Here is a 25,037-nt window from a genome sequence, read left to right as displayed (position 1 = left end):
AATGATCCGTGTTACTAGTGTGCACAGTATGTGCTGTTGGCTCATGTGTTGGTATTTAGCATTAGCCTTCTTAATAAACACCATACACATTTTAATTCTTTAGAGTCTAAGACCCTGGGGGAGGGGGGATGGGTGCTCAGCTAACATGTGGAATTGTTTTAAGATGGTCCTACTATTGATCATTTAGCTATTTGATTTGGAATTTTAGGACCCCTTTAGGTACAGTATAAAACAAAATATATGTATCAAAAATGATTTGATAAAATATTGATTTTGGTCTTTAATACTAAAGCCCATAGAAATGTATTGAATAACACATTCATAAATGGCAAAAAGTACAGTCAAAATATACATCATAAGAAACAAGGTTTTGAGATATTTGTGCCTATATTTGTGCTTACCCCTTTTTTGGGGGCACAAAACTACCTTCATACTTCCATTCGTTTAAAAAAAATCCAGTACTGGTCACCTTCAGATGAGTCCCGTGACACTTGTTCGCAAGAGTCTCTCCTTTCCATAGATTGGTGTGTGTGTGTGTGTGTGTGTGTGTGTGTGTGTGTGTGTGTGTGTGTGTGTGTGTGTGTGTGTGTGTGTGTGTGTGTGTGTGTGTGTGTGTGTGTGTGTGTGTGTGTTGATATTCCAGATAGAAAGTGTTGAAAGCATATACATTCCTGGCACCTCCAGGAAAATGCAGCTCCCTTTCCCTGTGCTCCATCTTTATTTTTAGAGGCTGGAGGCTGATGAGAGAGAGAAGGAGAGAGAGGAGAGAGAAACAGTATCAAAAGTGGAAGAAGTGAGGAGTGAGAGAGAGAGAGCGAGAGAGAGAGAGAGCGAGAGAGAGCCAGAGAGAGAGAGAGAGAGAGAGAGAGAGAGAGCGAGAGAGAGAGAGAGAGAGAGCGAAAGCATCAAAAGTGGAAGGAAGGAGTGAGGAGTCAGGGTAAGAGAGCAGAAAGGGAGAAGGAGAGAGGGAGGGAGCGTGTGTTGGCTCCTCACTGGCTCAGAGGGAGTGTAGTGTGGTAGAAAGTAATGTGATGAGAGCCATTCTGAGTGAGACAGAGAGGGAGAGGGGACAGCGTGGGGCTCCCTCCTCCCCCTATTCGTAACCACGCCAACCAGAGGAGGGGAGGAGGAGGAGGGGAGGATGAGTGGAGGGGGGGGCTCCACTGCTACTGCCATATAAAAAGCCAAGCCTGAGAATCCGTCACCATAAACACACCACACGCACGCACACGGACTCTATGACTACTCTCTCCGTCTCCCTTTCTCACACTCACTCTCTGTTCATCCTCTTACCATTCCTCTTGTTTCTCTCTAACACTCATCCTGCTGAGTGTTCCTTCCTTTGCATCCTCTTTCTTTCTCCTTTTTCATGCCAAGAGTTTGGGACTAAATTCTGTATGTCGGCTCGTGTGTGCTCCCTATGTGCGTCAGTGTGCACGCTGGTGAGCGAGAGTGTACGGGAACTACCTCTGTGTGAGTGAAAGCAGCGAGGCGTTTCAGTGAGTGTATGTGGGTCTCTCTCTTACCCTCACACACTCGCCGCTCCTCCTCCTACTCTACTTGGGATCCCCGTGTCCCTTTCCTCTGTGGCAGGCTCCCCACAACCAGCAGTCACCATTTCCGCCCCAGGGAGAGCCACGCTGGCAGCACAGCCCCTTCCCCGACTCAGCATCGGGAGGAAGACCCTGGTGGCGGCTGCCGTCGGGGTCATGCTGGTCCTGGTGCTGGTGGTCCTCATCCCCGTCCTGGTCAGCTCCGTGGGCACCGACACCAGCCACTTTGAAATGCTGGGTACCTGCCGCATGGTGTGTGACCCCTACCTGAACAAGGGCACAACGGCCAGCAGCACCAGCTCCAGTGGCATCCAGGCAGAAGCCGAGGCCCTCAGCGACAACAGCAACATGCCCTCCACGCTGGTGCAGGGCCCCCAGGGCAAGCAAGGCAGGCCAGGTAAACCTGGACTCCCGGGACCGCCTGGAGAGCCAGGGCCACCGGGGCCAGTGGGACCCCCTGGAGACCGAGGGTCTGGAGGGAGGACTGGGATTTTGGGGTTGGGGGGGAACGGAGCTATCAGCACGGCCACCTACAGCACAGTGCCCCGGGTGGCCTTTTACGCAGGGCTTAAGAACCCCCATGAAGGCTATGAGATCCTCAAGTTTGACGACGTGGTCACCAACTTGGGAAACAACTACGACGGCATCTCAGGCAAGTTCATCTGCAGCATCCCTGGCACCTACTTCTTCATCTACCATGTGCTGATGAGAGGTGGGGATGGGACCAGTATGTGGGCAGACCTCTGCAAAAACGAACAGGTGAGTCAATTCACTTCTCCAAGTTTCACTTGTCCAAGTCCTATACTGCTCAGTCACTCAGCATAGAGGGATCTTACACATTGTACCACTCACTGCTTACAGCTCTTTTTAATTAACACTCCAATGGTTTCTCTGCTACAGACTCAGGTTCCTTCTAAACTACAGATATCTCACATTATGCCTTGCTACTATGTTGTGCTCTCTCTCCCTCCCCCTATCTCTTTCTATCGCTGGGTGTCACCTGATGTCACTGTGGTAACTTGGTTGGTGGAAATTTAATCGGAGCTTCACAATCAAATTGCCCTGAAACCGCGTTATAATACAGAGGCTCTATTTCCGAGGAAACGGAAGGCTGGTGGGTAGCGGAAGCATCTGTCGTGCGTTCCCAAGACCCCCCCTGAGCGAGCAGATGACGGTCACACAGCTGTGGCACCAAACGCGCCCAGAGAGTATGATGTGTAATCTGGCGCGCGTCCCCTCATTGCATAAATACACACTGACATTGCCCGCATCCCTGAAATCAAAGGACAGACAGTTACCCCCGAAGTCCATGTCACTTTCTACTTGTTTCAAAATTGATAAGTTTGCCATATAATACTGGTGTAATTGTTTATTTAACTTGGAATGTAAAATAAGGTGAAAAAAGTGTATGTGCCTGATTTATGGAAGCATCTCTATTTGTCTGTTAGGACTAGCGCTATTTAATAATTGACTCAGATCTTTACGCAATTGTAACAAATCATTTATCTTTTCAGAAATAAGATATTAACCAGTAATTTCGGATCGTATTACCTTCGCATTTCTGCTTGTGTAAACTAAATTGATTAGACAGGGAAAGTGCATTAAATAAGTGGAGTCACAGGAGTGGTGTGAAAGCGCACTATAGAAGATGCAGCTTTTAGTCAGCCGGCAGATATTTTAAGAATTAAAAAAAATTCCCAGACAGCGGCTATCATTATCATTGCGAAAAGTTTAATTGTGAACCAAGAACGGTCTGCGTCTCTGTGCTCGATACATCTGTGAACTGCAGTAAGTCAGCAAGTGATGCGTTCAGACACAAATTACATTGTGCTACATTTAACTGTCGAGTTCACATATTTAATTGCATGTAATCTAACGTTGTACTCCTGGAGAGACTCAACAAGACCGCAATTATCCGAACGTCTCGTGCGTAAAACAAGAGGATGACAATTAGTCTACTTATCCGTCACAGTGTGCACAGACTGGGAAATGTAAGTGTTGCTTATTATTTCGGTTGTATATGGTTGATAAAACAAGGGAATATTTGCGTAACATCCGCTTGAAATAAATATAATTTGCACGATGTATTCTCTTTTTATTTTATTTTTACGCATCACTTGACGGGTCTGAAGATGGATTTATTGCGCCCTGGGGGTGCTCTCAGGTACCTCGAGTATGTGCGACTTTCGCGTCCAACAAAGGCGGCAACGTCTAAAGCGCAGGAGAGTATAAGAGAAATATATATATATATATATTTACCATCAAGTCATTTGCAATATGCATCGAGGCAATCATGAATTATACTACAGCTTCAGCGCACATCAAATATTTTGTGATTGAATATCCTCTTATTATCTGTTCATGACCACTTGCCTATAGGGTAAAGGTCACATCACTCTTTTAGGTGACATATTACAGCACCATTAGCCTATGGTGTATAATTAAAATCCTCACAATTATCTTTCATTAAGCCCCATGCAATGTTTTCAATGCCCTAACAGCATGGTCTCCAACATATTGCTTTGTTAATTAGACTTTTGAGTTACTTTGTTTAATGTTAATTAGGCTACGTTTATTTATTTTTCTAGGTCTAAACTTTTGCTCCCGGTGTTTCTGCAGAACATTCGATAAACCCAAGGTATATCTGTTTGACTTATTACCCTGATATTACAGCACTTAAAGTTTACATGATATTTTATAATGGAATTAAACGTTAATATGTAGTTCACATAGGGTACTGTAAAAATATTTGTCATCATGACTGAATACAACCTGTCTTAGTTGGCCAGTTTCAACATGTTTAAAGTAGACTTAATCTGTAAGGTTACCTTGTAGGCCTATTGCTAACACAGAAGTTAGGGTTTTGGGGGTTGAGCTCAACACAACATCATGCCATTTCTGTTGAGCACATGCTTCCCTGCTACATTTTATGCTTTAACGGGTGTTTTGCCTAACACTTGTACACGTAATACAATCGATTATTCTACAATTCACAGTCGGTTGCAATCCGATTCATGCGCAGGCAACTCCTGCCTTCGACTCAAGACTTATGTGGATTTGCAGCTATATGTTACATTTATATGGGGATCTCAAAAGAATCAACTGTTGTCAGTATAGGTCAGAGAGAGAACATCCTCATTATTTAAAAAAGAAAAGAAATAGGGAACACTTTCTTTCATAAAGGCATATAGATTTCTAGCAACTATAAAACACAATCTCAATTGAAATCTATGTAGGCCTTAGGGTATGTCTGGCAGCATTATTCATCTAATGTAAAACGTATTGTTGTCAAATATAGGATAGGAGACAGATATGCTGATCAAGTCTTTATTTGTTGTGCAATGCTCTTCATATGTTGCCATAGAGAAATATCCATCCCATGGTCACAGAGGGGTCGTTTTAATTGGTTAATTCTATTGTCCAACCACTTGAATTGGCCATTGCTCACTTTTACAATTAAAGAGAAAATATGACTGAAATGGAAGGATACAGGTACACTGAGTGTACAAATCATTAAGAACAACTGCTCTTTCCACAACAAAGACTGACCAGATGAATCCAGATGAAAGATATGATCCCTTGAAGTTACTTGTTAAATCCCCTTCAACCAGTGTAGGTAGGGTGTAGGAGACGGGTTAAAGAAGGATTTTAAGGCCTTGAGACAGTTGAAACATGGCTTGTGTATGTGTGCCACTCAGATGGTGAATTGGCAAGATAAAGTATTAAATCAAATCAAATTTTATTGGTCACATACACATGTTTAACAGATGTTATTGCCAGTGTAGCGAAATGTTTGTGCCTCTAGTTCCCGACATTGCAGCAATATCTAAAATGTAATCTAACAATTCCACCTCAACTACCTAATACACACACATTTAAGTAAAGGAATGGAGTAAGAATATATACATATAAATATATGGATGAGCAATGACAGAGCGGCATCGGCAAGATGCAATACCTGCTATAAAAAAAAACAGCATGTACATGTGAGATGAGAAATACAAAATATGTACACATTATTAAAGTGGCGTTATTGAAGTGCCTTTGAACAGGGCATGGTAGTAGGTGCCAGGCACACCGGTTTGTGTCAAGAACTGCAACGCTGCTGGGTTTTTCACGCTCAACAGTTTCCCATGTGTATCAGGAACGGTCTTCCAACCAAAGGACATCCAGCCAACTTGACACAACTGTTGGAAGCTGTGGGAAGCACTGGAGTCAACATGGGCCAGCATCCCTCTGAGGCTGTTCTGAGGGCAAATGATTCTATATTAGCAAGGTGTCCATAATGTTTTGTACACTCAGTGTGTAATTGTAAAGAGTGCTGGGTCTGGTCTCTGTGACCAGTGAGGTCAGAGCTCTCCATCATCTACTAACATTGTGACATGAAGGCACTGTTACCAGAGCAACGGGCCCTTCTGGAGATGGGCAATATTTCAGAAAGATAAATACCATTTCAGAGGCATATCTGTTGGCGGTTCAGTGTGGTGTTTCTGATCTTGTGTCTGTTGGACAGTTACTGAGATTGTGTCCTCGTGGGGAAGGCCTATTTTCCGCGGCTGCTTTTGACATATCACCCCTGAGGCACCTGGAGGCTTCAGCCATGGAATACTAATGTAACATTGTAGGAAGATAATGTATGTGAGGGGTTCAACATAAAGGTTGGGGTAAATGTCAGTAACAATCTATCTGATGTACTGTACATTTTGTGCAATAGCTTTTATAGACTAGGCTACTTTCTATTTTCATCCAAAAATTGTGTTTTGGTGTGCTGGTGATATATGAATTGAAACGTGATAAGATCACTGAACTGGACTGGAATAAGAAGTGATGAATTAAGTGAAATCCATTTCTGCCGTGTTAGAGAGTGTCGACATGATAAGCATGGTGGGCAAGAAATCAAAGAGACCAAAAAAAGTGACAGTTTGCTTGCTACTGACACAGCTCTTTGCAGTCACTTTCCAAGTCTCACTATGGCTCCCTGAGTTCAACTCCTTTGACCGATCCAAGCTGACAAACTTCTCACCCAGTAAACCCAAGGAGAGGGGAGGTGGCGGCTACATGAAGGGCCTCTCCTCTATATATAATGTCTCACTCCACCATAATGTTTATGGGGGTGTAAAAGTGTTGATACATAATAGGCGAACATATGTTCCTATAAAGCACCTTCTGTTCCCGCTTCATTGTGTTCCTAAGGGGAGGGAGGGGAAGCACTTAAGTTAGACACAGGCAACAGACATCTCCAGAGACTGGGGTAATGTTTATAAAGTGGTAACTGCCTGGCTAATGAAACATTTCTCTCTCTCTCTCTCTGAATAGCTTAGAAGGGGATGTAGCTTATACTCACTATAGCCAGAGAATCTTGCTCGAAAGGTTTTTCCTTGTGTGAGCCTGTGGGTCTGTCTGTGGGTCTGTGTGTGCGTCTGTCTGTGGGTCTGTCTGTGGGTTTGTCTGCGGGTCTGGTGTGGAGGTGAGACCCCAGTGTGTCTGTCTGTGTAAGTTACTGTGAATGGTTATAAATGTGGGGTAACTTGTGCTGTGTCATTGATGAAGTGGCCACGGGAAGGCTGATGGTCGTAGAGCAGGACTGTCTTGGCCGGAGCATTCCTCTGCTCATTTAAGGACGAGAGAAGCTGTGTAGGGACTCGGAGGCTGGGGAGGACTGGGAATAGCAGACAATGACAGTATTTTATCATCCTTTGGCCTTGGTGCATCATGAAACTGCAGGTTCTCAGGCCCGAGCACTGCAGTTGTTCTGCACCCTGTATCTCCACGCCTTGCTCTTTTTTTAAAATTTATCTCCCTCTCCTTCTTCCCTCTCCCTCTTTTGGTTCTGTGGGTTGCATTGGGAGAGTGTCAACAATGTCCCCAGCACCTTGACACATTTCAAGCTACACCAAAGAGTTAGCTGCTCTTGGTAAGCAGGCAAATGCGATTCTATTTTCAGCCTGGTGCACTTCATCTGCTCTCCAAGTTCCCTCTCCACTCCTCTCCTCTCTCCTTGGCTTCTTATTCCTGACGTTCTTTAACTCGCTTGACAACTACCTCCAACCAATCGCAATCTTCTCAGACGGATGTGCCAGAGTCTCGATTCCCTGAGTTGGAGGCATCCTGGGAGACGAGGCAATGACAGTAAAGACAAATCCATTGCCACGCTACAAATGGAGAAAATAAATCAAAATAGGGAGGTTCTATCATGCCAAAGAACCTTTTTAATCGTAGTTTAGAACCTTGAACCAGATCCAGGATGTGTTTGTGCTCCTCCTCGGTTCCTTTCTTAATATTTTTATTAATCCGCAGAAGCGTTTCAGAGTTAATTAAAAGCAACGACGTGAGCGTCACTCTCTCAGGAGGGCCCTGTGTGAATAATCACTCTGTCTCCTTCTTTAATAAGCTCCAGCGTCCTCCGAGCAGCGCATATGGCTCTTCCCCAACAATTACTGCTCCCTGCTTCCCACCATGCAGACGCAAAAACACACACCTGCCCCCCCCCCCACCCCCACCCCCACTGTGTACTGACCTCTACATCTCCTTGTTCTGTTCTAGCCATCCAAGGTGACCTCCCAGAAGTGCACAGTTTACGCCCATCCCTTTATTGACAATTTAATATCAATATGTGTCTTGATTATTATTGGAGACATAAAGTTTGGCTCTTGGAGATTAACTTCAGGAATATTGTTTTGCTTAGAAAGCAAAAACGCACTTGAAAGATTCTGGAGTGTAGTATAAAAACGAGGGGAAATCTTGGCACAGTCCGTCACTGGCTCCTTTGAATTGATGTATCCAAGTAGACACACGGTGCTGTGGAGTGAAGCACTGCGATCATCTTCACAGACTAGGTTTATTTACTTGTTTATTTGGATCCCCATTTTAGCTTTTGCAGAGACAACAGCTACTCTTCCGGGGGATCCGCAAAAAGACACAGAACATGACAAGTAACAAAACACTTATTCACTGATAGAATAGGACAGTCACACACATTTTTAACACAACGATACACAAACAATGCAACAGAGTGTGTTTCTGTGTGCGTGTTTGTTTGTTTTCATTTGTGCGTCCACTCACAGTCCCCACCATTCAATGAGATTAGATTTTTTTAAGGTAATTTTGTTATTTGCTTGAGTAATTAGAGTTGGAAGGGAGTTCTATGTGATCATGGCTCGGTATAGTAATGTGCTTTGCAGTGAATTCATTTTGGACTTGGGGACTGTGAAGAGACCCCTGGTGACATGTCTTGTGGGGTACATATGGGTGTCTGAGCTGAATGTTATGTTAACAGGGAAAGAAGGCTGCCTAAGTATGATTCCCAATCAGAGGCAACCATGTCCCTGATTGAGAACCATACCCTGCCAAAACAAAGAAATACAAAAACATAGAAAATAGAACATAGAATGCCCACCCAAATCACACATTGACCAAACCAAAATATATACATAAAAATGATCTCTCAGGTCAGGGCGTGACACTGTATCACTATACTGAGTGTTGCCGTTTGTAAAAGGACGTATTTGTTTTTTTTGGAACCTTTGTTCATGTTTTTTTGGTGCCCCCAAACTACACAACAAGGATGAGGAAGTGATTTGGTGTTTGGGGTAAGTTTCTCAAAAACATGTGAAATCATACGAAAGGTGTCTGGACCCTTCTATAGCATTTTACATCAACATGTTTGATTTGGTTGCAAAACATGAAAAGTATCTTTTAAAGGCAAGTTGCGTTGCTCTGTATTGTGCCAGCTGCAGCTTTTCTAGGTCTTTCTTTGCTGCATTTGATCATATTACCGGCCAGTAATCAAGATAAGATATAACCAGAGCCTGAACAACTAGTACAGTTGATTGCTGTTAATAACAGACATACCCCTCCCCATCTTCACAACAACTTTGTCAATGTGACTTGACCATGATAATTGACTATCTAATGTTATATCTAGGAGTTTAGCTTCCTCAACTTGCTCAATGGTCACTACCTTTATACACAACTCCAGTTGGGGTTTAAGTCTTTTTTTAACCAAATACAATACTTTTAGTTTTAGATGTATTTAAGACCAGTTTATTACTAATCACCCATTCTGATGCTGTTACTCCTTATTTACAATTTCAGTGAGCTCACTGGCTTTGGGTGCTGATACAGTATGTTGAGTATGGAATCATCCACAGACATAGTCATTCTAGGTTTGCATAAGACCAGCAGCAAATATTTTGAAAAAATAGAGAAGAGTGATGGCCCAAGGCAACTGTCCTGAGGGACACCACACTGTATATATCTGATGTTAGAGAAGCTTCCATTGAAGAACACTCTCTGGGTTCAATTGGATAAATAACTCTCCAACCATGTGATGGCAAGTGATATAAAGCCATAGCAAGTGAGTTTCTTCAATAGCAATTTATGATCAATTACATCAAAAACTGCACTGAAATCTAACAATGAAGCTCCAACTATAATTTATTATCCATTTATTTTAACCATTCATCTGTCATCTGAGTCAGTACAGTACAAATTGAATTTCATTGTATTTGGTCAAACACAATATTCCCCATCAATTTACCAAGAACAGGCAGCAAACTGATTGGGTGGCTGTTAGAGCCAGAAAAGGGTGCTTTATTGTTTTTAGGCAGTGGAATTACTTTAACTTCCTTCCATGCCTGTGGAGACACACTCCTTTAGGTTTTGGTCAAGATAAAGAAAATGGGGGTTGCAATACAGTCTGCTACCATTCTCAATAATGTCCCATCAAGATTGTCTATACCTGGCGGTTATTGATGCACAACAATAGTTCTTGCCATGATATCATTTAAGATACTCAAGAGTATTTTTCCATTGTGTTTTATGTCATTTATCTTGGTTTGGTAATATAATTTCTTCTTTTTTTGTCACCAAATTTCTCAATTTACAGTATGTCAACCAATCAGCTGAGCAGCCTGACTTGTTTGCCACCACTTTTGCATAATTTATTTGAACCGTACACTTTTTAAATTCCTTGTTAAGCCAGAGGGCTCTAACAGTTATCACAGTTAATTTCTTAACAGGTGCATGCTTGTCAGCAATTGGCATAAAAACTTTTACAAATACTCCCATTGCTGGATCTGGATTCATTTCATCATACACATCTTCAAAAACCTGAGTCCTGAAAAACCTGAGAAAACATTTGGTATGATCTCTTATAAATTACACGGATTCCAAAGTTCTTGTATTTATTTTCGGTAATACCAATTACCCCACTGAAGACATTCTTTTAAAAAGTATATAATAAACTTTATATGGGCAAAAAAAATGGAATCAAAAGGAAAGTTTTACATCTTAGTCTGAGGAGGGGTTTAACCTTCCGGACTGATAATTGTATCCACTCGCTACCCAAGGCTTTTCCTTACGACATACAGTACAGTTAAATGGACTAAAGAGGAACAATGGGTGCATATTGAAGATACGCATGCTCATCCCCAGAATATTTTATGTGTCTGTTTTCAAAGGATAAAGCTAAAAACATAAATAACTTCATAGTTAAGAACACTTTAACAATATGGAAGAAAATTAATCAATACCACTCCCTAAAAACACAACCCTTTTGAACAATCCTTGGATAGCTTTTCAGAATTCACAGATAAATTCTTCCACATTAAAAACTAAAGGCATAAAAACCGTAAATTACTTGATAACAGGAAATACATTTATTTCCATGACAGAATTAAAAAGCAATATTGGACTGAACAATGTCAATTTTCAAATGAAATCTTTTGGCCATCAGAGCAACCTTGAGGGAATCTTATTTGAGTCAGAAAATGATGTTCATATTTATAGGTAAGATATACAAAACCTTGCAGAGAGCATATCCAACTGACAATCTCTTAGAAGAAAATATAAACTATTGGAACCAAAACTTAAAAAGAACTGATGTTGGCACAAGATGGAGGGAATGTTGGAGCATAACTAACTAAATTACAGTTAACGACAATGTATGTTTTAATCCGGTATAAACAAACGTATAGAAGGTATTATGGAAGAGACATTTTTTTTTTGTACAGCACAACATCAGAGTCATGTCTTAAGTGTAAAACTAACAATGACTCAATAATCCATGCTCTCTGGGAATGCTGTAAAGTCCAAAAGTTATGGGCGAGATAAAAAGTTGTCTGTCAAAGTATTGAGACACCCAATGGGCTGAACGATTCTCATCACTCATCTTGAAAAAAACGGATACAAAAAAACGTGGAAATTAATCTGTCAATTAACATAATGGAAAAATCGAATGATTTATTATTGAAATAGAATGGTCGAGGAGAACAAATTGGTACAATTTAAGGCAAACAATCATTCAGGCACTAGGGAAAGGGGTGTGAGCATGTGGGTCTGGGCAGATGAGATGTAGTCGTTGTCTGTTCATATTTGTATGTTTGTATTTGGTGTGAAAAATACTAAATAAAATGAACAAAAATGTATTAATATTAAATTACTTTAGGCCCAACCTTGGGCACTTTGGCTTTGTTATTGCCACAATGTTATGGTCACTGCAGCCAATGGGAACTGATACAGCGTTGCATCAAAGCTCTGCAGCATTAGTGAAGATATAATCAATACAAGTGGATGTCACAGATCCAACACTATTATGTGTGTAAAAAGTATTATCCAAAGCAACATTTAGAAAATGTCTTTGTATTTCCCCCTAGAGGGCTGTTGGAGATAAAATACTGTGTGAATAAAGCTGTTACCTGCGTGTCATTTCCCAACCTATCAACATGCATCTCAGTGGTTCCTTCTTCGTGTCTCTGGGGGTTTCTGATGCTCTGGTGCACATCAACACAAGACTGTTTAGCCTATTGTTGTGTATCCAGGTGTGACCCATGCAGTGTGTTTAGCATGGCAATCTATACACAGCAAATTGAACAAACATGAACCATCTGGACCCGAATCTGGCATGTTATATTAGTGTCTGTCTTGATTAATGAAACCTGTTTGAAAATTTGGTGGGAAAAAAAATCGGCTTTTTCCCGTAATTATCAAATGATTCAATTCACAAAATGTTTGGTATTAAATACACACTTATGCATTGCATTCATTTACTGTGTAGCGTCTATTATTTCAGAACAGTCTCGACCTTGAATCAATATATATCTGTGGTAACACTTTATTTTAAGGTACACATATTAGCCACTTATTTGTGGTTTATAAGTATGTATATAATGATCTTATTTATTATGTCATATTAGCCACTTTTTCATGTATTAAGTCATGTATTACTGGCCAATCATTTATAACATCATTATTATCAATAATAAAGCCATATTCATATTTAATAAAGAACAAGTAACACAAGAAACAGACTCTTAATAAGCTGTCTTAATGTTGAACTGATAAGGGGATTGTACCTCAATCTGTGTCCCCTATTTTATCTATCCATAAATGACCTCATTGGACAGAAAGGGGCACAACTCCATTCATAAATGCCATACGGCCAACATTCTAATCATTTGATGTAAAAACATTTTTTTAAATGAGCAACTAAACTTCAATATATACTTCCATATATGGATGTTGACTGTATGACATGATATAACGTGAATCGCAAAAGGGGGCGCACCTCCCCACACACATGAGCACAACCATAATAATGTTTACCTGAAACTAATTGTTTACATCAATTGTTAAAATCAGACTTGAATGTTGGTTATAGGACACGTATCAATCAATGTATTATGTCATCAAACTACACAACTCCTCAGTTTCAGGCAAACATTACATGATTTTGCTCAAAGGTGTGGGGAGGTGTGACCCTTTGTAATTCATAATACAGCCTTATCCAACCAATTGATATATATATATATATGGAAATACTGTATATACTGTATAGAAATGTAGTTTACCTAAGAATTTTGACTAGAATGTTGGCTGTATGGCATATATGAACGGAGTTGTGCCCCTTTCTGTCCAATGAGGTCATTTATGGATAGTTAAAATAGGGAACACAGATTGAGGTACAATCCCCTTATCAGTTCAACATTAAGACAGTTTATTAAGTCTGTTTCTTGTGTTACTTGCTCTTTATTACATGTTAATATGCCTTTATTATTGCTAATAATGATGTTATTAAGGATTGTCCAGTAATACATGACTTATAATTTTTGAATTAGAAAATACCTCATTAAGGCCTTATAAGCTACTTATATACACACTTATAAACTAAATTAGTTGCTAATATGTGTTGCTAGTATCTTTGGGATTGGCTTGGGTTTTATAGCACTGAGACTGAGGGGCCACTGTTCATCTCTGTATGTCTTCAGGGACAGAGAGCCTCTGTCTAGAGTAGACGGAGGTGTCTGGGGTAGGGAAAGGCGAGCTGCCCTAGGCCCTTGGTATCGATCCCACCATGTGCGTGCGTGTGTTTCTGTCTGTGTGCGTGCATTCATGCATGTGTGTAACCCGTTCCCACTCTGACAGACCCGGCATGTAGTCTATGACCCCCACTCTATAATCAGCTGGAGGGGTAGCAGAGGCGGCCCTCTGGCCTTGATTTGCCTTGTAATTGGACATCGGATTTGACATTCTGTCGAGTGGAACATTAGAAGCAGTCTAATTAGGTGCGGTAGGACTATTAAATGAAGATTTGCCCATGTTGTTAAGAAATACCACACACATTGGAAATGTCAAGATGACACCCGGCTGTCATCGCCAACCAACGGAAGAAAATCTATCACTTATCGTAAAAGTTTCCCAACGGAGAGCAAACACAATCACCATACTACTACTTCTCTCCAACGCCATCTCTTCTTCAACCTCTCTGCGGTCTTGTCCCTCTAAATAGCAGAGCAGCGGCCAGACCTCGCTAGGACTTCATCTCCACTGTCATCGCCGATTGAATAGTTTATGAATAAGTGCTGTAACATCCCCATACCTTGAAACACAGGAGCGTATGGTCTAAAATAGCCTCTGGGTTTCCATCTGGAGATGACTGACTCCTGCATGACATTTGGTGTTGACTCACAAGGCTCCTTCATTATAATGAGAGGACATACGGGGGACGGGAAAGCACCCATGGGCCTGTCCTTATGTAAACATCTCTCTGTAAGACCTGACATCTCGCCATCACCCAATTCAATCCATTCTGATAACCCCCAACCCCCTCTCTCACAGCACAGGGAACCCTCATGTCAATGGCTCCAAAGTGACTCACACTCAGATGGCTAAGTTACTGCATGTGCCTAACAAGGTGGCTCTCCCCTCTAAATATGAATATGGGAGATATCAACAGTGAGATATCAACAATCCATCCAGCCAGAAATGATGAATAGGGCACTTCATGAAAAATGCATGTGGCAGCAAAATGTCTGAACCTGCCTCTCCTTCAAGACTATTAGCACTTTCTGCCTAAGCTGCGCCTCGTTAGGGAGGTTTCTCACACTGCAAAACGCTCCTCTCAATATCCCACAATACTTTGTGGTGCATTTCAAACAATAACTGTTTTTTTTTTTAAATTCATAGCGACTAAAATAAACGTGCCTTATGTTGTGCAGGGGTTCAACGTGTCACCAGATTCTACCCTAAAAACGCTGGGGTACCAAGATGCAGGGATTGAGTGGGGATTGAGACTGAGCAGTGCTGAAAGTTGAGCATTTCTCACAGTATCTGACTGACAAGAGTGAGTCACCAACAGACAAGGGTGGCTAGGACACACATAGGTCAGAGTTGACGCTTCCCCTCTGCCTCTCTCTGTTTCTCCTCTCCTCCTCCTCCCCTTTCCCAGTGATAAGTCTGTGCCAATACATCAGCATCACAACAAGCCAGAGGATTTTACAGCCCCATCGGTATCACTGTTGCCCCATCCATCGCCTCTGTGTATTGTCATGTCATTATCCTCCCGAGTGGTCGTTGTTACTAACCGATAGGACACAGAACTGTAATACGTGATGCATTTCCGTGATGACAGGCTTTGATTTGACTTGACACCCAGTGGGAGGGACACTTGGCATTATATAAACAATTGTATAAACTGTGGAGAGGTGCATGCGACGAAAGGAATTCACGTTACCAGGAAAAAAAGGCCCCGAAGGTACAAACAGAACAGATGCGGTGATTAATGCACAAAGCCTTACTCTCCTTCTCCTTGACAGATGGTGGCTCTCCCGTACCATCTCCTTCTCTCAACAACTCATCATGTATTTAATCAGGTTCCTACCACAAATACACCAATAACACAAAAGAGGAATGGACATTTTTGACACCATGACAACCTTGCTCAGAACAACACCTGACACCAAAAATATGTTGGGCAACGGTCTTTTGACTAGGGAGATTTGTGTATGTGTGTGTGTGTCTTTGAGCGCATGTAAATGTGTGTGTGTGTGTGTGTGTGTTTGCGCCAGCGTGCATGTGATCTCTGTGTGCGTGAGTGTGTGTTGGTGGTGTGGGTTAGGAGATGTGACAGGGTTGTGACAAGGTGGCTAAGCTGCCATCAGGCATGCGGCTCACGGTTGGGTGTTCAAACCCAATTAGGTGGCGGTACACTTGGATTTAGAAAGAGGCGAGCGAAGTTTAAAGAATGGAAGCTTAACGGTGAGTCAACAAGTCCCTGCCAGAGAAACGTCAGAAGCTGTCCTCCATCCAGACATGTCCTTGTCACTCCAACTGGAGAGAACAGATCAGTGTCCAAGAAAGGGACTGTTACTGACACCAGCAAACAGCTAGGCCAACAAGGTCCAATTCCAGTACAATATTTCAATGGGTTGTGTGGATCTTTTGTATTGGCAATAGAGACAACAACACCAGACATTTCAGTTGTTAGCTGTAGGATAATGCAAAATGCCATCGCAACTCAACATGATTCCCAACTCTGTAGGACTAATCAGCTTTAGCAGAGGACAGTGAATATGCAAAAAGCTGTCGTCCCTTCATCTCGGAGGCCTATTATAGGTACGAGTGCTGGCATTATTGATAAACTCCACATTCATATTCAAATGTTTTCAGAATGTGAGCGGAGCCAAGTGGAGTGGTATTCACTGTGGAGTCTGTGTGTGTGTGTGTGGGGGGGGGGGTGCATTATCTATTAGGCTGAATCAGCCCAGCCTCAGCCCTCAGCTCCCATCTCTCTCTAGTGTTCCAGTACCACGCAGAGCATTATTCAATCAGAGGCATCACAGCGACAATGTGACGGATGCTAACACGCTTCAGCAGCTACGGCTGGGGAGAGACGAGACAACGTCAGACGACTCTGGGACCATTTGCATTCGCTGCGGTAGGCTAGGCTGGCCTGGGCGCTTATGCTTTGATTTGTTGTGTCAAAAGTTCCACGTCGTATTCTATTTTGAGGCCATGCTCTGCCAGTTGCCGTTTTGTTCTCCCTTTCCATCTCGCTGCTTCTTTTGCTCACTCCCTCTTTCCCTCTCTTTCTCTCTCGCATTCCAAAGTCTAACCTATGGCTTGCACTTCCAGCTTGTGAGTTGTTCCGAGTATAGGGTGAGGGTAAATTATGTGGCTTCTCTGTCATTGTGTACAACAGCAACTGAGTGAAAGAAATAGAGAATGAACAATGAATTGAGCAATGAATGACAGCTTCAATCTCAACAATCTAATACGACTACAGCGTGGTCAGATTCTTTGTGATCAACCGTTGCTGAGAACAAATGCATCGGATTTCTAATAGCTTAAGGATAGTCCTTGGCAAGTTGACTTACTTAACTTTCTAACACAAGGAGTTGAAGCGAGTCATATCACACACCTCTGACATCAGAGGTCCCAGAGTTCAATCTGAAGGCAATAAGAGAAATATTTGAAGAAGTTTCATCAAAATCCCCATAGACAGATCCAGCCAAGCCCCTGTCCGCCACAAAGCAGCAACCCTCTAATAAGAGCGTGTTGACTTTGTGTGCTCAGGGCGAATCATCTCATATTAATATAAACTGGACGACTGCTGCTACAGATCAGGATAGAGGCTTTGTTTGCACATCGATATGAGCCTTGCGAGATTTAATCAGGAAGGTAAACAATGAAAAAAAAGACTCAAAGATGCGTATAGTACAATGTGCCATAAATAAACCTGCACCTTTAAGGCTGGCTTCAGCATAACTGTTTGGCATAGTCCTTCATAGCATTACCCAGAGTACTTCACCTTGAAAGTACTCTCAGACATGGCAAAGATCTCCATGCAAGCTGGAATTTCTTAGCTACAGACAACTGTTACAGAACATTCCTCTTATTCTGGCTGAGGATAATCTAAGGCGTCTGGCATGATGTGTCTCAACAGCCACAATTACTTTCTTCCTCTGTTGTGAGAAGAGTGGAACAGACAAGAGGGAGATACACTAAGGAGAAGGCTTCATGAAATCACTGAGATTTCTCAGATTCTCATTATCGTGACTGTCTGAGGGTCAGCAGGGTGCTGCGTACCCAGCTGTCAAAGAAGTAGGCTGATTCCAATGGACTGGCAAGGCTTCCAAGATGCCTGAATGTGATGAAAGCGATGAGTCACGGATGTCAGTGGATAAAATGCTGCTCCATGTGAAATATTGTATTATCATATTGTCTCCACGGTGAAGAAGTTAAGCTTTTCCGTCTGTCACAAGACCTGCTAAAGAGAAGGGATGACAGGCACATGAGGTGTTAGCAGTGGATGTGTGCCCTATCAATGTTGAAAATGATCTTGCAGTTGGCATTCTTCTAAAAATCCAATCACATTTTATTGGTCACATGCGCCAAATATAACAGGTGTAGACTCTACCGTGAAATGCTTACTTACAAGCCCATTCAGAGTTATGTAGAGTTAGAAAGGAAATAGTAACACAATAAAATAACAATAACGAGGCTATATACAAGGAGTACCAGTACCGAGTCAATGGACAGGGTAACGAGGTTGTCATGCATAGGTGTAATAGGTGGCAGGGAAGTCAGGGGCAGGAGAGTCAAATGGAGTGTAAAATGGAGTCTTTTAATAAAGTCCACGGAGTATGCTCCATAACACTAAAAGTACATAACAAACAAACATGGGTACAAAGACCCGACGCGCACCTATACAACAAACACACTAGACTGACAATAAAACAGTCTCTGGGTTGGGGGTGGGCATTCTATGTCTTTGTTCTAGGTTTTGTATTTCTGTTTTTGGCCTGGTATGGTTCCCAATCAGAGGCAGCTGTCGATCGTTGTTCTCTGATTGAGAACCATACTTAGGTAGCCTGTTTTCCCACTATGATTTGTGGGTAGTTTAGTGTTTTTTGTTGCACCTTGCAGAACTGTTTGTTTTGTCGTTTTTGTTCCAGTATTCATCTTTATTAAACGGCTGACGAACATGTACCACGCCGCACTTTGGTCCTCTTCTCCTTCTCCCGACAACAAACGTTACAGAGGTAGTTGAGGTATTCTCAACTCTTCTTCGCATGCCCTCTGAGAAGCTTTCCATTTCTCTCTCACACAGTACTAGTCTTTCACAGTTTCTAAAGACCTTCATAGACCTTCTTTGGAATACTGGACAAAAGTTTTCCCAGCTTTAATGGGGACAAAAATATGACCATGTTTTTTTTCATATTGGTTGATTTCTTAAAGCCTTTAGAAGACTCATTATACTTTCTCTGACGGATGTCGTTATGCTCGCGATGACGGGACATTTTCAGTCAATTTTGTGATCTATTGATCATGCATTGTCACTCACACCATAGCGTAGCTTAGACAGGTTTTTAAACACAGTGTGTCAAACCAATACATGTATCTCTCAAAACACTTTGTTCCGCACTGACTAGGGACTGACTCAAACGCTGTTGTTTGATTTCATTTGAATAGACTGCTTCAATGTCCCTGCCTCTTGCTTGTAGTGACTCACAGCTTATCACAGGTATTCGGCATGAGTTCCCTTTGCTTCCATTCAATTAGCTTTCATTGCATTTTCACAAGGTGCATATTATGTTTCCCCAATTAAAATGGCAGTCATGTCAGATAATTCTTATTTTTTTTGATGAATTTATCTGTTTATAGGCTACCTTCTAGTAAAACATTTAAAGACTGACATTACAGGACATCATGCAAACAGTTAACGATCTGCTCTCACGACTTGGAAAAGATAAAACAAACAAAGACATTTTATCTGACACTCTTATCCAGAACAACATTCAGTAGATACCGTATTGGTCCCCATGGGAATCAAACCCACAGCCCTGGCGTTGCAAGCACCACGCTCTACCAACTGGGCCACACGGGACCCTCACAATTACAGCAGTAGTAGAGGGAGGGAAGTGAAATACATAGATTAATTAGACAGCAAGTCTCCCACCGTCTCTCTCTACTCCTCCACCCATCCCTCTGATCTCCCGCTCTCCCATAACCCTGGCACACAGACAATCACTGACAGGTCTACAGGGTTAAACCCATCAGTGTGTTGTTGCAGGAGGTCTGTGCCAGCCCCTTGGCCCTCAGATGTGTCAATAAATCCATTGTGTGTGGCCCCTGGTTAAACGGGCCAATTAATTGTCCCATCTTATCCCTGCCACCTGCTCAGCCAGGCTGCCGGGCGGCACACCAGATCTGGGACCCTGCCCATACTTTAGATTCAGATCCAGAAGCTTTTTAGAGAAGAAATGCATGGGGAAAAGAGTCGTTTGATTGAGTTTATGACAGCTGTGTTCTTCATTGGGCAGATTATAAAAGATCCTTAGCTACAGACAATATCTGGGTTTATGGCAACTGAATGTATATCTCAGATGCTTTGGTCTTCCAAAATGTATGGTGCTGATGCTATTTATTTAGGCCCTTATCTTTCTGTGCATGTGTACTGGTGATGTCTCAGTGCAGTGCAATACTGCCACACTTCAGTTTCTTTTTTGTAAAACTCTACATGAATGGTCAATGGTTAGCTTTGAAAAGTATTTATTTATGTCTCATGCACACACACACACACACACACACACAGTTATTACTGTCAGGGCACCCGTATCTCACTACAGCCCACGCTGTTCTCCCAGGAGAGTGGTTAACGTTTTAGATGGAAGCTTAATTAGCCAGGACCAGAGGTCAGGGAGATCCAGCTCCAAACGCTCAGACTGCCAAGCAGCCTGGCAATACCATACTCACCACATAGGCTACGGCCAACATAAATGCAATTGCTGTGGTAGTGTTACAGTAATGTATTCATTAAATCACACGTACACCATATCTTACTTTCACAGTATTCTCTCATTCACTAAAGAATAACAATTTATTTTTGACTTTCATATAAGTTGATATGATGTGGGTATCCTTGTATTTCACTGTAACTCCTCAGTAGTTATCTCTACACTCAGAAAAAAGGGTAAGCTTTTTTGGCCTTAGGTAAAAAAAAAAAAATGTTTTGGTTCCAGGTAGAAGCATGTTGGGTTCCATGTAGAACCCTTTCTACAGAGGGGGAACCAAATGGGTTCTACCTGGAACCAACAAAGGGTTCTCCTATGGGGACAGCCGAATTACACTGTAGCCCTTTCCTGCAGTCAAATGACCTAGTGGCCTCATGGGTGGAATGTTATTCATGTTTCTCATAATTGAGAAGCATCACATAGAAAACAAACTGCGGAAAATCCGTTATTTCTACATCAAAAGGTTTTGTTGTATTTCAGTCTTCTGTGACGTCTATCATGTGTAATATTGGGATGCAAACTTTAAATGTAAGACTACAAAGACTACCAAGAATACCCTGATTTTCACCCACTGCAGTAAAAGCTTTTAAGGTTCTAGATGGTACTTTTATATTTCTAAGTGTATAATAGAACCAGGTCACCAGGGGAGTGAGACCCGTTGTTGGGTTTCTTAGAATGTCTACTCAGGTGGAGAACACTGAGCGTCGCTTTGAGCAGCGACAACAACCATCTGACCCAACACCCCAGCCCACCGCCTAATTCATGGCGGAACGTTCAATGACGAACCAATGACAGCCTAATTAAAATCATGTTGTGGTGTGTAATGCGCCAGAAGCCTCCTGACCCGTCACTTGTTCTTTTTGTGAACAAGGCAAAATCAAATGACTTCCATTTCAGATGATCAAATGAGTGAAGTATGTTTCTCTAACCCAAACATCTTCTCCTTTCTTCTCCTCTCTGTTCCAGGTGCGAGCCAGTGCCATCGCCCAGGACGCTGACCAGAACTATGACTACGCCTCCAATAGCGTCATCCTCCACTTAGACGCAGGCGACGAGGTCTACATCAAGCTGGACGGGGGCAAGGCTCACGGCGGCAACAACAACAAATACAGCACCTTCTCTGGGTTCATCCTCTACGCCGACTGAACCCACGCAGGTGCCACGTCCAGAGGGAGAAAGACAAGAAAGTAAGAGATTGAGAGAAAGAGTTCTAATGAGGGAAGGAAGGGGTTAAAAGCCAGAATGCTTTCTAGTTTCCTGGTTCTCTCCATCGTCACACCAACCTCTGCTTATAAAACACATCAGCCCCAAATCAAGGTTCTCCAAGCTCAGCTCGGCCTTCCTGCCTGTCTGCCGTGCTGTGAGGGAGGGAGGGAGAACACGATGATAGGGGAGGGAGTAGTGGGGGGTGAAGCTTGGTAGAGAGAGGTGCCCTCCTCATCAGAATTCTAACCTGTCAGTTCATCCTCCCTTTCTGAATATTTCTCCTCCTCAAACTGGAAAATAAACCAACTAACGCCAAGTGGATCCGGCCTCATCATCTTCTCTCCATAACAAGTTGGCTATATGGACTCTGTTGACTGAAATTGTCCTATCTTGTGGTTGTGTGCTTTTCCTTAGAATATCAGTATTTTACTTTTGTGAAAGATACTACTGCATCGTATATTTACACAAAAGAGGATATTAAAAATATGTTTATCCCTTGTTTATCCCTAAAAAAAAACTTGATTTTGAGAGAACAGTTTTGTGAGATGTTGATTGTGATTTCCGAAGCCTTTAGTTGAGAAACGGTAATGAAAAGGTGCCATTATGGTTTCTGAAGATGATTCTAATAATGATTTCGTGCATTTGACACCTGTCTATCACATGGTGTTTGTTTATGTGTGATGTCAGCTGTGGGAACACAGACCTGGTTTGTGGCTGAATGTTATTCATGCAAGGCATGTTATACAGATACAACATGACATTTTCCCTCGTCCCATCCAACATATCTAGTCTCTATCCTTGCCCCTTGTCCTGTCTCTATACCCTTATCCAATTTGTCTATACAGGGCCAAAGTGGGTTGAGAATAGACTCAAATGAATATTAGATGTTCTAGTTATGTAGATATCCTTCACCACCAGAATCGTTCAATGAAGCCACATATTCTGATTGGGAGGTAACCTATTTTATAAGACAACAGTGTCCATTACTTCAGCTTCGTCCTCGAGCACCCTGCTGTGGTGAAGTAAAAAATATCAAGCAGAGAGAGAGAGAGAGAGAGAGAGAGAGAGAGAGAGAGAGAGAGAGAGAGAGAGACAGCGAGACAGCGAGACAGAGAGACAGAGAGACAGAGAGGCAGAGAGACAGAGAGACAGAGAGACAGAGAGACAGAGAGGCAGAGAGACAGAGAGACAGAGAGAGAGAGAGGGAGAGAGAGGGAGAGAGAGGGAGAGAGAGGGAGAGAGAGGGAGAGAGAGGGAGAGATGGGAAGTTTTAATGGCGAGGCAGATTTTTGGTTTCAGCGTCTGAGGCTTCACTGGATGTCATGAGCTGCATATTCACTGATACATACAAGCATTATGGTAATATTTACTCAACATGGTGGACTGACAGCTTGCTTTAGAATGAAATTGATTGGGTGAGTGAGTGACTTGGCTTCTTAGCATTGTGTGTGTGTGTTTGTGTGTGTGTGCGTGTGTGCGTGCGTGTGTGCGTGACTGTGTTGGTGTATTTGAGTGTTTGCATCAGAGCATGCGCCGTGCCATTGCTACATTGTTGTTTTTCTGTTATTCTGTGCTACAGCCAATGACAGATATTTTACTCAGCAGACAATGAGATTGCATTACATAGGGAGGGGAGCCTCTGTAGAGATGATGAGAAGAACAAACAGCTTGTAAATGAAATCTATGCTATGTTTGTCTATCTAATTTTATCTTTTTGAATTGTTGAATACATTTAAATAATAAATGGCATTTTTGGAGTCACTTGTCTCAAGATAATTATTTTACCCCAAATACTATTATTGTGTTGAACTATTTAAAGTGCACACAGCATGGTTGTGAGGCCGGTTGGATGTACTGCCAAATTCTCTAAAACAACAATGGAGGCGGTTTATGGTAGAGGAATTAACATTAAATCATCTGGCAACAGCTCTGGTGGATATTCCTGCAGTCAATTGCACACTCCCTCAAAACTTGATACATCTGTAGCATTGTGTTCTGTGACAAAACTGCACATTTTAGAGTTTTATTGTCTCCTGCACAAGGTGCACCTGTGTAATGATCATGCTGTTTAATTAGCTTCTTGATATGCCACACCTGCCAGACAGATTATCTTGGCAAAGGAGAAATGCTCACTACAGGGATGTAAACAAATGTGTGCACAACATTTGAGGGAAATAAGCTTTTTGTGTGAATGGAACATTTCTGGGATCTTTTATTTCAGCTCATGAATCATGGGACCAACACTTTACATGTTGCATTCATATTTTTGTTCAGTATCGTTTAAACTTTTACAAAAATGTATATAATAATCCATGCATACATTTTACATATAGGTGACCCCTGGGAATCGAACCCACAATCTTGGCATTGCAAGCGCCATGCTCTTCCAACCGCGCACCAGAGAACCAATTTTCTGTTTAAGCAACCATAAAACAGATCCTGTTATAAATGCCTTCTCCTCTCTCTCTCCTTCATATCAGTCTAACCAGAGATGATTTGGGATGATAGGCATCAGGGGGGCAAGAAGGAGGGTAGGAAGGGTGCACCCCTCCCAATATCCTCCACTCCTCTCCTCTCCTGTGGAGAAGCTATGGATCTGAAAAGGTGGGCTGCAAGATAAAGTCCAACTGACTCCAGCAAAGTCTGCCAGCGCAGCAGTGGAATAAATCTACTAAATATGATGCTCATTTAAAAAGCGAATGACTCCTGAAGGAACACCACAGTAAAGGTAAAATAAGGGTAAGAAGAGAAAAACAGTCTGAGATCTCAGCCTATACTCACAGATACTCATCAACAGCGGAACCATTTATCCACCGGAGAAGGCTCGAGGGGGAGACAGAGAGAGGGAGAGAGAGAGAAGAGGATGGAGAGAAAGCTGTAAATGATCTGAGAGACAAGACAAGAAGGGCATTCTACGCCATCAAAAGGAACATCAAATTCAACATACCAATCAGGATCTGGCGAAAAATACTTGAATCAGTCATAGAACCCATTGCCCTTTATGGTTGTGAGGTCTGGGGTCCGCTCACCAACCAAGAATTCACAAAATGGGACAAACACCAAATTGAGGCTCTGCATGCAGAATTCTGCAAAAATATCCCCCGTGTACAATGTAGAACAACAAATAATGCATGCAGAGCAGAATTAGGCTGATACCCGCTAATGATCAAAATCCAGAAAAGAGACGTTAAATTCTACAACCACC

At 42.3% G+C, this 25,037-nt stretch overlaps 1 protein-coding gene across 1 annotated transcript; it reads left to right on the top strand.

Moving 5' to 3' along the window:
• Positions 1-1,624: 1,624 nt before the first annotated feature.
• On the top strand, positions 1,625-23,589 carry LOC135554050 (C1q-related factor-like). The gene is made up of 2 exons (XM_064986064.1): positions 1,625-2,312; positions 21,593-23,589. The coding sequence occupies exons 1-2, from the start codon at positions 1,710-1,712 to the stop codon at positions 21,770-21,772; spliced, it is 783 nt and encodes a 260-aa protein (XP_064842136.1). The 5' UTR covers positions 1,625-1,709; the 3' UTR covers positions 21,773-23,589.
• Positions 23,590-25,037: the final 1,448 nt, after the last annotated feature.

The sequence above is a fragment of the Oncorhynchus masou genome, chromosome 14, assembly GCF_036934945.1.
Source record: "Oncorhynchus masou masou isolate Uvic2021 chromosome 14, UVic_Omas_1.1, whole genome shotgun sequence".
Lineage (NCBI taxonomy): Eukaryota > Metazoa > Chordata > Actinopteri > Salmoniformes > Salmonidae > Oncorhynchus > Oncorhynchus masou.
Note: the sequence above shows the minus strand (reverse complement) of the source record. Positions and strands in the feature narration are given on the sequence as shown.

Excerpts from the sequence above, each read along its gene's own strand:
- LOC135554050 (XM_064986064.1), top strand. The coding sequence starts at position 1,710 with ATGCTGGTCCTGGTGCTGGTGGTCCTCATCCCCGTCCTGGTCAGCTCC. Across the intron at positions 2,313-21,592 it reads ACCTCTGCAAAAACGAACAG|GTGCGAGCCAGTGCCATCGC; the intron begins GTGAGTCAATTC and ends TCTCTGTTCCAG.